The 14,453-nt window shown below is 39.2% G+C and overlaps 1 protein-coding gene across 7 annotated transcripts in view; it reads right to left on the reverse strand.

The window, feature by feature from the left end:
• The window catches only part of LOC133564244 (poly(rC)-binding protein 3), a 118,608-nt gene that overhangs the window by 12,839 nt on the left and 91,316 nt on the right, over positions 1-14,453 (reverse strand). For all 7 annotated transcript variants that reach the window (XM_061918424.1, XM_061918423.1, XM_061918422.1 and 4 more), the window contains exons 8-10: positions 13,644-13,772; positions 7,103-7,177; positions 3,601-3,642 (exon numbers count right to left, since the gene is read on the reverse strand). In XM_061918424.1, the coding sequence (XP_061774408.1) occupies positions 3,601-3,642; positions 7,103-7,177; positions 13,644-13,772 (246 nt within the window). The remainder of the gene's footprint in view (positions 1-3,600; positions 3,643-7,102; positions 7,178-13,643; positions 13,773-14,453) is intronic.

The raw sequence follows: 14,453 nt of genomic DNA on the forward strand, positions 1-14,453 counted from the left end.
GTGTAACTAGAATCGGAAAATGCTTGGAAGTAGGGCTGGGCGATATATGGAATATAGTCGATATATCGCGGGTTTGTCCGTGCGATATAGAAAATGACTATATCGTGATACTCGAGTATGCTTGTAGCTGCGGGCATTACGCTACAGTCGTTTCTCACTCTTTGTTGTCGCCCCCTTCTCACTGAGACGTAAAACGAGCGCACCTTCTCACATACTGTCGCGCGTGCACAATTACGTTTGCACGTGACACGCCCTCGCGGAGCAGAGAGGTGGCGACACGGGTTGACATTGGCAGTGGTGCTAACGGAGCGGTGCGAGTGGTGATAACGAGAGAAAGAAAGTGCGAATCTGGTAACAAATGGAGGAATAATTCATTCCAAGTTAAAACCATCGTCTGGCGGTGGTTTGGCTTCAAGCGGGAAGATGTCGAACAGACAACCGTAATTTGTCAAGTGTGAGGCAAAAGCGTTGCTACAAAAAGTAGCATTAGTGCTATTATGTAGCGTCATTTGAAAAGTCATCTGCTAGAGAATGAAGAGTGCTTAAAACTCCGAATGTCGACATTTTCGTTCGGTGCCACACCAACAAAATGACGAGGCAACCATTTCCACATCAATACTGTATGAAAAAAATAGAACGAGATAACGTTCGCAGGAACCTACCACACAGCGAAGGACGTACACTATTTGATTTCCTATTATGCAGCTAATTTTTATTTGACACTTATTGAAATAATTTGTGTGACATCATGCACAAAAGTGTACTTTATTAGTTTTCAGCTATTGTAGTGGCATTCTGTATAAAAAGTGCACTTTAATTTATTTAGTGTTGTTTTGATACGTCATCTTAGTGACATCATGCACAAAAGTGCAATAATTGCTTGGTTTAAAATGTCTCTGACAATCATGCACTTTCTGTTTTGAAATGACATGAATGTTTGTGCCACTGCTTAATAACTGTTTGATAAATACAGTTTTGGTCAATTGACTTAGTTGTGATTTCCCTCTGGATGAAAGTTTAAAAGTAGCATATATAAATGCAGTATGAACAAGAACGTTTTAATGTAGACACATACAATCATCATACTGCTGTGATTATATGCATCAAGTGTTCATTTAAGGCTAAGGCAAAATATCGAGGTATATATCGTGGCCTAAAAATATCGGGGTTATTAATAAAAGGCTGTATCGCCCAGCCCTACTTGGAAGAATAGGAAATGATTGAAAAACAAAAACACAGAGAAAAGTGCAAAGAAAAACTGCAAATGTAGCAGAATGTTCGAAAAAAATCACGAGTAAGACTCAATTTGTTCCTTCGGCATTCACGTACTGCAACAAACCAACGTCAAGCACACAGAAACTGCAAAATGTGAGCGTCGGTCATTTCCGGTGGCCAAAACGCAGTCACGGAAGCCCCTCAGAGGGATGCTGCATGATATTAATTAGTCCCTCCGGGATTTCACCATGTCGCGCAACTTCGCGCCAACTCAGGCAAATTCAAACCAATCCTTGTGAATTATGCCTCGCAATCTCTACACACATTTTTCACCAGTCAAATTTTGTCCCAGCTGCACTCAAACGCAACATAACTGTCTTATTTTACTTTTTATCCTATTAGTTATGCAATATTTAATATAGTTATATTTATTATGTTTTTTGTTTATAATATATATATAAAAATGTTAAAAATTTTTCTATTTATCTTCATATGTCATACTTGTATTTTATTCTTTATCTTTACACGCGGTTCTTACTATTTTACAAGTTTTATTGGAACACAAAATCCAACAATAAAATAAAAAATAAAGTTATATAAATATATATATATATATATATATAGATACATATATATATATATGCACACATATGTATATATATATATATATATACATATATATACATACACAAATATATATACATATATATATATAAATACATATATATAAATATATATATACTGTATATATATTTATTGTAGCTAAGATAGGCACCATATATATATATATATATATATATATATATATATATATATATATATATATATATAAAGTAGCTAGATAGGCACCAGAGCGCCCCCCGCGACCCCAAAGGGAATAAGCTGTAGGAAATGGATGGATGGATGTATATATATATATATATATATATATACATACGTATATGTATATACACATACATATATATATATATATATATATATACATACGTATATGTATATACACATACATATATATATATATATATATATATATATATATATATATATATATATATACATACACATACATACATATATACATATATATACACATATATACACATATATATATATACACACATGTATATGTACATATATAGATATACACATATATATACATATATACATACATATATATATACAAATACATATACATATATATACATATACATATACATGTATATATATATATATATATATATATATATATACATATACATATACATGTATATATATATATATATATATATATATATATATATATATATATATATATATATATATATATATATATATAATAAAAATCTCCTGATAATTGAGGGAACCCCTCATGAAACAGTTCTATAGAGATGAAGTAGTCTTGTGATTTTTCCCACACATCCGTATATATATATATTGCCGCCGCATACTTTAACTTTTCATTATGGAGTCCTTGGTAGAAAAAGTTTGGACGCCCCCGATCTAAGATACCAAAAGTATCGATATTTTGATTTGAAAATCGATACTGGAGCGGAAAGCTCTGGTATTGGCGGTATCAACATCTTAGTATCGATCCGCACATCACTAGTTATCACCCATGGGCCTCACATGCCAGTGAAAACGAATGGTCACTTGTTGGCGTACGCGTTTGAGTGCTACTCTGAGATTAATTTAACTGGTGAAACGAACAACAATTGGCCCAAATTTGCAGGAACGTTCCGGTGTTTGGACAACTCTGTTGTATTCTGGAGTGGGAGAGGGAGTCTAATAAACTCCTAACGTATTCAAATCAAGATGACACTGATTTAATTCTTCACATTTCCGAACGACTGATAAATGTTCTCATATGCATGCTAATGAGTTCTAATATCTATTACCACTTTGAACCGCCATTAGACGTATTTTGTTTTAACAACTCTCGTAATGTTGGATGGTTTCCGGTTCTTGCTGTTGATTCCAATATCAGGATTTGGAGAAACTGTGCCTTTTTCAAGACTTTTAATGGCTAGAGGAGGATGTCAAGTCTGTTCTTGAGTGATTTCCACCACTACCTCCCACCTCATCCATCACTGCCAAAACTTGGAATTAATCAGTATGATAAAAGGTAGTTCCCTTATGACAAGGATAGATGATGGCAGATTATTAATGGGACACTATATGGTGCGCTGAAAATTAAAAATGATGAACTATACAAACGTGGCTTTAATATGATCACCGTTAGCTTTGGGATCTAGAATGGCTTCTTTCAACTGACTTCAAACGATGATATAGATGCGGCGACACCACTAATGATTTTTGTTCATTCCCACATTCTTCATACACTGGATAATTAAGAACATGTACTATATTAAGAGAATAGAAACTCACATCTGGGTGTGGAATGGCATATTGTCCCTGAATTGTGTAGGCCTGCGGACACATGAAAACACAGAAGCAGGTTAAAATGGGAGCAATTTGTAAAACGTATGTGATTTCTCTGTAGTCTATAGACCAGACCTGGGCAAATTAAGGCCCGGGGGCCACATGCGACCCTTTGAGTTTTTCAATCTGGTCCGCCGGACATTCCCAAATGATTGTTTGAGATTGAAAAGCGTAGCTGCCATCATGATTTGCACTGATGTTTTCTATTGACCGGAAGTCTTCGACTATACTAAGTCTTTCGATGTTTGGAATCTGCATCATATACTAGTTACTATGGTCATCTAATAACTTACTATGGTCACTATGAGATATCTCAGATTGTAGGTGGAGTTTTTTTCACTATGTTTGTTGCATTCTTGTTGCGTTTCGGTTGATTGTAAAAAAATATGTTTTCAATATTCAGTGTTTTATCATTCATAGTTAATATTGTAAATCCCACATTCTTTATTTTCAAACGTTTCAAAAAGCCAAAAGTTTGGACACACCTTCCTCATTCAATTTGTTTTCTTTATTTTCATGACTATTTATTCACATTGTAGATTGTCACTGAAGGCATCAAAACTATGAATGAACACATGCGTAGTTATTGGGACGGCGTGGCGCAGTGGGGAGAGTGGCCGTGCGCAACCCGAGCGTCCCTGGTTCAATTCCCACCTGGTACCAACCTCGTCACGTCCGTTGTGTCCTGAGCAAGACACTTCACCCTTGCTCCTGATGGGTGCTGGTTGGCGCCTTGCATGGCAGCTCCCTCCATCAGTGTGTGAAAGTGTGTGTGATTGGGTAAATGTGGAAGTAGTGTCAAAGCGCTTTGAGTACCTTGAAGGTAGAAAAGCGCTATACAAGTACAACCCATTTATTTATTTATATACATGACAGAAAACCGTGAAATAACTGAAAACATGTTTTATATTCCAGTTTCTTCAAAATAGCCACCCTTTGCTCTGATTACTGCTTTGCACACTCTTGGCATTCTCTTGATGAACTTCAATAACCTGTGGAGTGAAAACCATTTCAGGTGACTACGTCTTGAAGCTCATCGAGAGAATGCCCAGAGTGTGCGAAAAAGTAATCAGAGCAAAGGGTGGCTATTTTGAAGAAACTAGAATATAAAACATGTTTTCTGTTATTTCACCATTTCTTGTTAAGTAGTTTTAATGCCTTCAATGACAATCTATTGATTGATTGAAACGTATTATTAGATTGCACAGTACAGTACATATTCCGTACAATTGACCACTAAATGGTAACACCCAAATACGTTTTTCAACTTGTTTGAGTTGGGGTCCACGTTAATTCATGGTACAAATATATACTCTCAGCATAATACAGTCATCATACAATTTAATCTTCAGAGTATATACACTGAATTATTTACATTATTTACAATCCAGGGGGTTAGGTTTGGTTGAAATCAGTACTTCAGTCATCAACAAATGGAAGTAGTTTGACATGTACTTCGGTACCAGGGAGGTGTAGCGGTGTTTATAAACTAGGCTCAGTGCAAGTTGTTTTACTCCGCCCTCCACCCTGAGCCAGCCCACTTTGGAGAAGTGGGTAGGAGTGAGGTGTGATCTGGGGTAGAGGTCTAGAAGTAACCCGACTAGCTTGTTCTGGGATGTTTGGACTCTAGATTTGAAGGTTTTGGAAGTGCCGGGGTATAACTGAAAAAGGGTTGAACGAGATTTCCCGCTAGAATCGTCAAGGTGCTTTCGTTGACCAGAGAGGAGATTCTGTCGAGAAATCTTGTTCGTTGGTTGACCTTTTTGATTACATCTACAATGTAAATAGTCATGAAAATAAAGAAAACTCTTTGAATGAGGAAGTGTGTCCAAACGTTTGGCCTTTATTGTAAATTATGATTCCGAAGAAATAGCGATTGTTGGCGCTATGGCGGATTTGCTTGGATGTGAGTTAAAGGGGAACATTATCACCAGACCTATGTAAGCGTCAATATATACCTTGATGGTGCAGAAAAAAGACCATCTATTCTTTTAACCGATTTCCGAACTCTAAATGGGTGAATTTTGGCGAATTAACGCCTTTCTGTTTATCGCGCTGGAAGCGATGACGTCAGAATGTGACGTCGCCGAGGTAACACACCCACCATTTTCATTTTCAACACATTACAAACACCGGGTCTCAGCTCTGTTATTTTCCGTTTTTTTGACTATTTTTTGGAACCTTGGAGACATCATGCCTCGTCGGTGTGTTGTCGGAGGGTGTAACAACACTAACAGGGAGGGATTCAAGTTGCACCACTGGCCCGAAGATGCGAAAGTGTCTGCCGCCAGACCCCCATTGAATGTGCCAGAGTGTCTCCACATTTGACAGACATGGCACAGAGATGTATGGATAACCTGCAGATGCATTTGCAACGATAGTCAACGAAATCACAAAGGTGAGTTTTGTTGATTTTGACTGCCAGCTAATCGATGCTAACATGCTACGCTAATCGATGCTAACATGCTATTTACCGGCGGTGCTAAAGCAGACATGGAACAGAGATGTATGGATAACCTGTAGATGCATTTGAAACTATATTACGTTTCCTTCCACCCACATTTAATGCGAAAAAAACACTTACCAATCGACGGATTTAAGTTGCTCCAGTGTCAAAATATGCGAAAGTCCTGATCGTTTGGTGCGCACATTTTACCGGCGATGCTAACGCAGCTATTCGGCCATGCTATGGCTATGAATAGCGTCAATAGCTATTCGCTCAATAGCTTCAGTTTCTTCTTCAATATTTTCATACTCCAACCATCCGTTTCAATACATGCGTAATCTGTTGAATCGCTTAAGTCGCTGAAATCCGAGTTTGAATCCGAGCTAATGTCACTATGTCTTGCTGTGGTATTCCCATTGTTTGTTTACATTGGCAGCACTGTGTGACGTCACAGGGAAATGGACAGTGTCTTCGCAGAGAGCTGAAAATAAGGCACTTTAAAGCTTTATTTAGGGATATTCCGAGACCGGTAAAATTAAAAAAAAACTTCAAAAAATACAACAAGCCACTGGGAACTGATTTTTTGTGTTTTTAACCCTTTTGAAATTGTGATAATGTCCCCCTTTAAAGAATAAAGCTAACGTTGATTCACACTGATGTTCGTGTGAACCCTCCCAATTATGATACTATATACATCAGTTCATACATTATATTACTTTAATGTATTTTAAAGTAAAAAAAACACTTATCTTTAAGATGTGGGACCATAACTATGGTGGTGACTTTCATTTTATTTAGTAGAAGTAGCGACTTCCTTGTTCATTTACGGAATCCAATCAACTTCCTTTTTTTCCACTTAAACTGTGCATGCAATTGATGTGGAGTTCACATTGACGCATAAGATCACATTTTACTTGCAGTGTTAACAATCATCTGGAAAAAAAATTTATTTAAAAAAACCAGTCTGAGATGGACTCTTGGCATCCACCTAGCTCAACTTACCTGACCACCTGAAAAAATCACGGGTGTGGAAGCAGGCTTTGGGCGATACGGGATCGTGGCACCTTTGGGCGGAGACTAGGAGAGAAAGAATGAAGAGAAGGACGTCAGTCTGAGATGGAAACTGTTCAAAACAGGAACCAGAAAAAAATAGGTTTGCAGTGGACAACGGTGGATTTATTTTTAATTTTTAAAAACCCTGTTTCCATATAAGTTGGGAAATTGTGTTAGATGTAAATATAAACGGAATACAATGATTTGCAAATCATTTTCAAATCATATCCAGTTGAATATGCTATAAAAACAACATATTTGATGTTCTAACTGCTAAACTTTTTTTTTTTTGTGCAAATATTCATTAAAGACCTACTGAAATGAGATGTTCTTATTCAAACGGGGATAGCAGGTCCATTCTATGTGTCATACTTGATCATTTCGCGATATTGATATATTTTTGCTGAAAGGATTTAGTAGAGAACATCGAGGATAAAGTTCGCAACTTTTGGTCGCTGATAAAAAAGCCTTGCCTGTACCGGAAGTAGCAGACGATGTGCGCGTGACGTCACGGGTTGTGGAGCTCCTCACAGCTGAACATTGTTTACAATCATGGCCACCAGCAGCGAGAGCGATTCGGACCGAGAAAGCGACGATTTCCCCATTAATTTGAGCGAGGATGAAAGATTTGTGGATGAGGAAAGTGAGAGTGAAGGACTAGAAAAAAAAAAAAATTTTTGGTCGCTAATAAAAAATCATTTTCTTTACCGGAAGTAGCAGACAATGACGTCACCCGTGTGAGGGCTCCTCACATCGTTTATAATGGGAGCCTCCAACAAAAAGAGCTATTCGGACCGAGAAAACGACAATTTCCCCATTAATTTGAGCGAGGATGAAAGATTCGTGGTTGAGGATTTTCTAAGATAATTCTGGGAAATCCCTTATCTTTCTATTGTGTTGAAAGTGTTTTAGTGAGATTATATAGTACCTGAAAGTCGGAGGGGGTGTGTCCACGGGTGTGTTGACGCCAGTCTCTGAGGGAATTAGTCACGGCAGCAGCAGCACGAAAGAAGTTCCGCTGATCTCCGGTAAGAGGCGACTTTTTACCACAATTTCCTCACCGAAACCTGCCGGTTGACAAGTGGTCGGGATCCATGTTCGCTTGACCGCTCTGATCCATAGTAAAGCTTCACCTCCGGGAATTTTAAACAAGGAATCACCGTGTGTTTGTGTGGCTAAAGGCTAAAGCTTCCCACCTCCATCTTTCTACTTTCACTTCTCCATTATTAATTGAACAAATTGCTAAAGATTCAGCAACACAGATGTCCAAATTACTGCGTAATTATGCGATGAAAAGAGACGACGTTTAGCCAATAGTGGTGCTGCGCTAATATGTCCCCTCCAACTCGAGACGTCACGCGCAAGCGTCATCATCCCGCGACGTTTTCAACAAGAAACTCCGCAGGAAATTTAAAATTGTAATTTAATCAACTAAACTGGCCATATTGGCATGTGTTGCAATGTTAATATTTCATCATTTATATATAAACTATCAGACTGCGTGGTTGGTAGTAGTGGGTTTCAGTAGGCCTTTAACTTTAGAATTTGATGCCGGCAACACGTGACAAAGAAGTTGGGAAAGGTGGCAATAAATACTGATAAAGTTAAGGAATGCTCATCAAACACTTATTTGGAACACAGGGGTGAACATGCCCTTTCCCAACTACTTTGGCACGTGTTGCAGCCATGAAATTCTAAGTTAATTATTATTTGTAAAAAATAAAAATAAAGTTTATGAGTTTGAACATCAAATATCTTGTCTTTGTAGTGCATTCAACTGAATATGGGTTGAAAATGATTTGCAAATCATTGTATTCTGTTTATATTTACATCTAACACAATTACCCAACTCGTATGGAAATGGGGTTTGTACAACCTGTCTCACTATTTCTTGTCCTTGTCTATATGTTCGGTTCACTTCATAAAAGTAGACATTCTGTAAAAGTGGCCATTATATTTTTAGTTAGTGACATTCATATGTTCTCAATATTCAGTGTTTTATCGTTCATAGAAATATGTAAAATTCCATTACGTTTTTTTTCAAGGCGGTCTGTCATAAAAATTTTAGCATTCAATCAGACATTATTGTGAGGTTTTGTGTTAGTGCTAATAAAAATAAATATACCGGCCCCCAGACACATTTTTTTCTCCAAATGTGGCCCACCGAGTCAAAAATAATTGCCCAGGCCTGTTTTAATGCATTCTACCTCGTAAATAAAAGTAAATGGAGCCGATCAGAACTCCTCTATTGCGACTCATAAAACCCAGTAAAAACATGCAAAAAGTGCCCAAAAAAATCAATTTACATTTTTTGACCTACATTTCCCCAAGTATCAGCGGTATTCCTATTATAAACGCTACGAAAAACATGTGTTCTTGTATTAGATAAGGATTATGAATGCTGGACACTAAAGATGCGCAGTTTGCGGTCTCATCCGCGGAGTCCGCGGATAAACCGCGGGTCGGGCGGATGACATGACGAAAAAATTGATTTTAATTAGTTTCGGGCGGGTGGCGGTTGAATCACCTGGAAATATTTGATATACATGGTTCTGGGATCGGTATCCTCTGCCATTCAAAGAGCCATTTAAGACCCGTGTCACAAAGCGAAGAAGTCTATAGGAGACACTAATATTCTCTAGAATGACTGCCGGCAGTCACCCAGATAATAAGTATTGGGGCGTGCTATGAAGTCATTGACTTTGTTACCCTCTACAACATGTACGATCTGCTTGTCAGTCCAGCAACATCTTGTGTGTGACTTCCGCGGCAACACGCACACGACTGCAAGGCATACTGGGTGACACGGAGTACACTAATGGTTGTGATATAAACCATTTTAACACTCTTAGTAATATGGGCCACGCTGTGAAGCCACACCAATTAAGAATGACAAACACATTTCAGGAGAACATCCTCCCAGTAACACAACATAAACAAAACACAACACATACCCAGAATCCTTTGTATCCATGAAAATTCCTGACTATTTTATACACCCCGCTAGCAGTAAACCCCGCCAGCCCCCGTCCCCTCCCGTCGGTAAGGTGGGCGGGTTTGGGGGCGCGGGGGGTGTAAAATATATTCAGGAGTTATCACGGATACAAAGGATTCTGGGTATTTGTTGTGTTGCGTTTATGTTGTGTTACTGTGAGGATGTTCTCCCGAAATGTGTTTGTCAATCTTGTTTGGTGTGGCTTCACAGCGTGGCGCATATTAGTACGTGTTAAAGTTGTTTATACCACAACCATCAGTGTACTCCGTGTCACCCAGTACGCCTTTCAATCTTGTACGTGTGATTTCGGAAGCTGCAGACAACATGATGCCAGACTAACAATCGATGTGTACATGTTGTTGAAGGTGTCATAGGCCATGGCTTCACAGCACGCCCATATCCTTGTCATCAGGATGAACACCAATTGGATAATCGAGAGAACCTTAGCGGCTCCAATTGTCTTCGTTACTCTGTGAAACGGATTTAAATCGCTCTGTGAGTGGTGAAGGTGGCTGACCTCTGATGTATTTCAGCGGGCGGATGCGTTTCTGATAAAATGTTTGTTCGGGTGAAGGGCGGGTGGATGACGACTTTGGTGACGCGGTTGCGGATGATATAATTGCCTATCCGCACATCTCTACTGGACACACATTTTTAAAAAATGCAGTTCCCCCTAAATTTGTTCTGTGATTATGTCTTAATGAAATTAAACAATGGATTTCCGCTAACTTTTTGCAACTCAACGCCAAAAAAACGGAAATGCTGATTATCGGTCCTGCTAGACACCGAACTCTATTTAATAATACAACTCTAACATTTGACAACCAAACAATTAAACAAGGCGACACGGTAAAGAATCTGGGTATTATCTTCGACCCAACTCTCTCCTTTGAGTCACACATTAAAAGCGTTACTAAAACGGCCTTCTTTCATCTCCGTAATATCGCTAAAATTCGCTCCATTCTGTCCACTAAAGACGATGAGATCATTATCCATGCGTTTGTTACGTCTCGCCTCGACTACTGTAACGTATTATTTTCGGGTCTCCCCATGTCTAGCATTAAAAGATTACAGTTGGTACAAAATGCGGCTGCTAGACTTTTGACAAGAACAAGAAAGTTTGATCACATTATGTCTGTACTGGCTCACCTGCACTGGCTTCCTGTGCAGTTAAGATGTGACTTTAAGGTTTTACTACTTACGTATAAAATACTACACGGTCTAGCTCCATCCTATCTTGCCGATTGTATTGTACCATATGTCCCGGCAAGAAATCTGCGTTCAAAGGACTCCGGCTTATTAGTGATTCCCAAAGCCCAAAAAAAGTCTGCGGGCTATAGAGCGTTTTCCGTTCGGGCTCCAGTACTCTGGAATGCCCTCCCGGTAACAGTTCGAGATGCCACCTCAGTAGAAGCATTTAAGTTTCACCTTAAAACTCATTTGTATACTCTAGCCTTTAAATAGACTCCCTTTTTAGACCAGTTGATTTGCCGTTTCTTTTCTTTTTCTTCTATGTCCCACTCTCCCTTGTGGAGGGGTTCCTGTCCGATCCGGTGGCCATGTACTGCTCGCCTGTGTATCGGCTGGGGACATCTCTGCGCTGCTGATCCGCCACCGCTTGGGATGGTTTCCTGCTGGCTCCGCTGTGAACGGGACTCTCGCTGCTGTGTTGGATCCGCTTTGGACTGGACTCTCGCGACTGTGTTGGATCCATTGTGGATTGAACTTTCACAGTATCATGTTAGACCCGCTCGACATCCATTGCTTTCCTCCTCTCTAAGGTTCTCATAGTCATCATTGTCACCGATGTCCCACTGGGTGTGAGTTTTCCTTGCCCTTATGTGGGCCTACCGAGGATGTCATGGTGGTTTGTGCAGCCCTTTGAGACACTAGTGATTTAGGGCTATATAAGTAAACATTGATTGATTGATTGATTGATTACTTTAAACGACGCAGGGAAAAAATTTGATGCACTGTCATGGATCTTATGAAAATACCATAAATCTAATTCTAACTGTCTTGACATGTTGCCAAATATAGATTGCTCTAGTCTTTTGGGGACATTGGAGCTCATTACTTCAGAGGTTACACAGACACGGCGCTGCAGATGTCCGAGACAATCCACAGTCTTACTCTTCACAATTCCTTACAAATATGTTCTTTTAGGGTTTCGCATGGCATGGCGTGAAAACCATTACACAGAGAGTCAAGACAGTGTGGCCGTGCAATACAAACAGTTGTTAATCTGAAGTAGTCTTTCTAGCGCATATGTTACGTTATGATCTCGAAGTCTGCACTTAATATTGGATCGGGGCTTGTGCAGCAGAAACACAGGCGCTGTGGGACTTCCAATCTGCCAATCTATAGTAATGACTTGAGCTACGGATACATGCTGTGCACAACAACAAGGCGGTTTCAGACAACGGAGGGCTTAATCAGATATCGTCTGTAGCATATGTGCTGTGCATGCAATACAAAGACTATGCAACAATGTCTTACACACATAAGTTAGGTCTGTTGTAGCAATACATAAATGATATTTTTTATTTTACTTCGGCTCGGTTCAAGTCTTGGGGTCAGTTTTAGTCAATGGTAGGGGTGTAACGGTACACAAAAATTTTAGTTCAGTACGTACCTCGGTTTAGAGGTCACGGTTCGGTTCATTTCGGATACAGTAAGAAAACAACAACATTTGTAAACAATGGCATAACATACATATAAACACAGGGTCCCCTGCCAGGTTTTATGTGGTCAACATATACAAAATAAAAACTAAATAAGATAAGGCTCAGAATGGTTTCTTAACAAAACCTTTCTACATATAAAGTTGCTTTTTTCGATTGATTGATTGAGACTTTTATTAGTATATTGCACAGTACAGCACATATTCCGTACAATTGACCACTAAAAGGTAAAACCCCAATAAGTTTTTCAACTTGTTTACGTCAATCAACATTAAACTGCCTCAAGTTGTTGCTTGGATTAAATAAAATGACTAAACATTTCTTCTACATATAAAAAGTGCAACTTTAAACAGTTTCAAGTCAACTCAGCCTCAGATTAACTTTTCATTTCCCCCTCAGCCTGGCTAACTTTGCAGTGAGAGGATATATGGGCTCATTGTTCTTCCACCATAGAAGTGGGTCAAAATCTAGTTTTTAATGCAATATGGACTTAAATCTGCTGCTATAAAAACATATGTTATTGCTTTAGCCCTGCCTGAGTCGCAGAGGAGAGGCTGCTTGGATGCCGTGGTGATGCTTCAAATGGGTTAGCATGTGTTATGAGAGTAGCGTATTTGTGTTTGTGGCCCTTTAATATGTGACAGCATGTGAGGTGAGTGTGTGGGCGAGCGAGGTGAAGGAGTGGTAGCATGAGTGCAGGTAGTGGCCACATGGCCCAGATTGAAAAGCTCAACGAGCCGCAGTTAACCTTAGTTAGCCCAGGTCGGATGTACAGGGACAGGTATATTCCATTACATTTATGACAGAATACCTCCAGCATGGTGACACAGATCTGTTTGACACACTGGATGATGGCTTCTGGGGTCCCGGAGATTGTCACCGCACGCTCTGTTGAGTTGGGGAGCATATCCCCTGCTACTTGAACTTGTGCCCCTGTGGACTGGAGAGGGGGATTTGGTTTAAAATGTGGTTGATTCAGTTTCAACATTTCATAAAAGCAGTGACAGAAAGGTTCCAGAACCGTTCACATTTTTTTCTGGGAGGGACATGGTTTACTGCAAGTTGTTGTCACAGGGCCAGAGGGTAAACCAAATCTGGGCAAAAGCCAACTTTTTTATACACACAAAAACATACCATTCTGGGAGATTCGTACCATCAGTCCGGAATTTGGGAGACAAAGGCAATGTCCAAAAGTCTACCATAGAATTAAGAAGAGTTGGATGCTCTGCCAAAGTACTCCTATACTGCAGACTTACCCATGCTATCAACACATCCTTTATTTCCAAATGTTTGTTCAAAAAATGTCTGTTCCATCACCAATTTTCACACACTATAGTGCATTGGTGTCAAACAAATTTTAGCTCTGGGGCCCGCATGGAGGAAAATCTCCCACGTGGGCCAGACTGGTGAAAAAAAGTGCATTAAAATTTCAAAATAAAGACAACTTCAGATTGTTTTCTCTGTCTAACTTTGGGCTAAAACAGAACAAGCACATTCTGAAAATGTACGTAGTACAACAGGTCCTTTTTATCAAAGCATTTCAAGTTGGTTGAAAATTCAGCAGAAAAAAATTGGTGCAGTTTCAAAAACACCATGAAGAACATAATGAACTTAAACTTTC

This window comes from Nerophis ophidion, linkage group LG13, assembly GCF_033978795.1.
Source record: "Nerophis ophidion isolate RoL-2023_Sa linkage group LG13, RoL_Noph_v1.0, whole genome shotgun sequence".
NCBI lineage: Eukaryota > Metazoa > Chordata > Actinopteri > Syngnathiformes > Syngnathidae > Nerophis > Nerophis ophidion.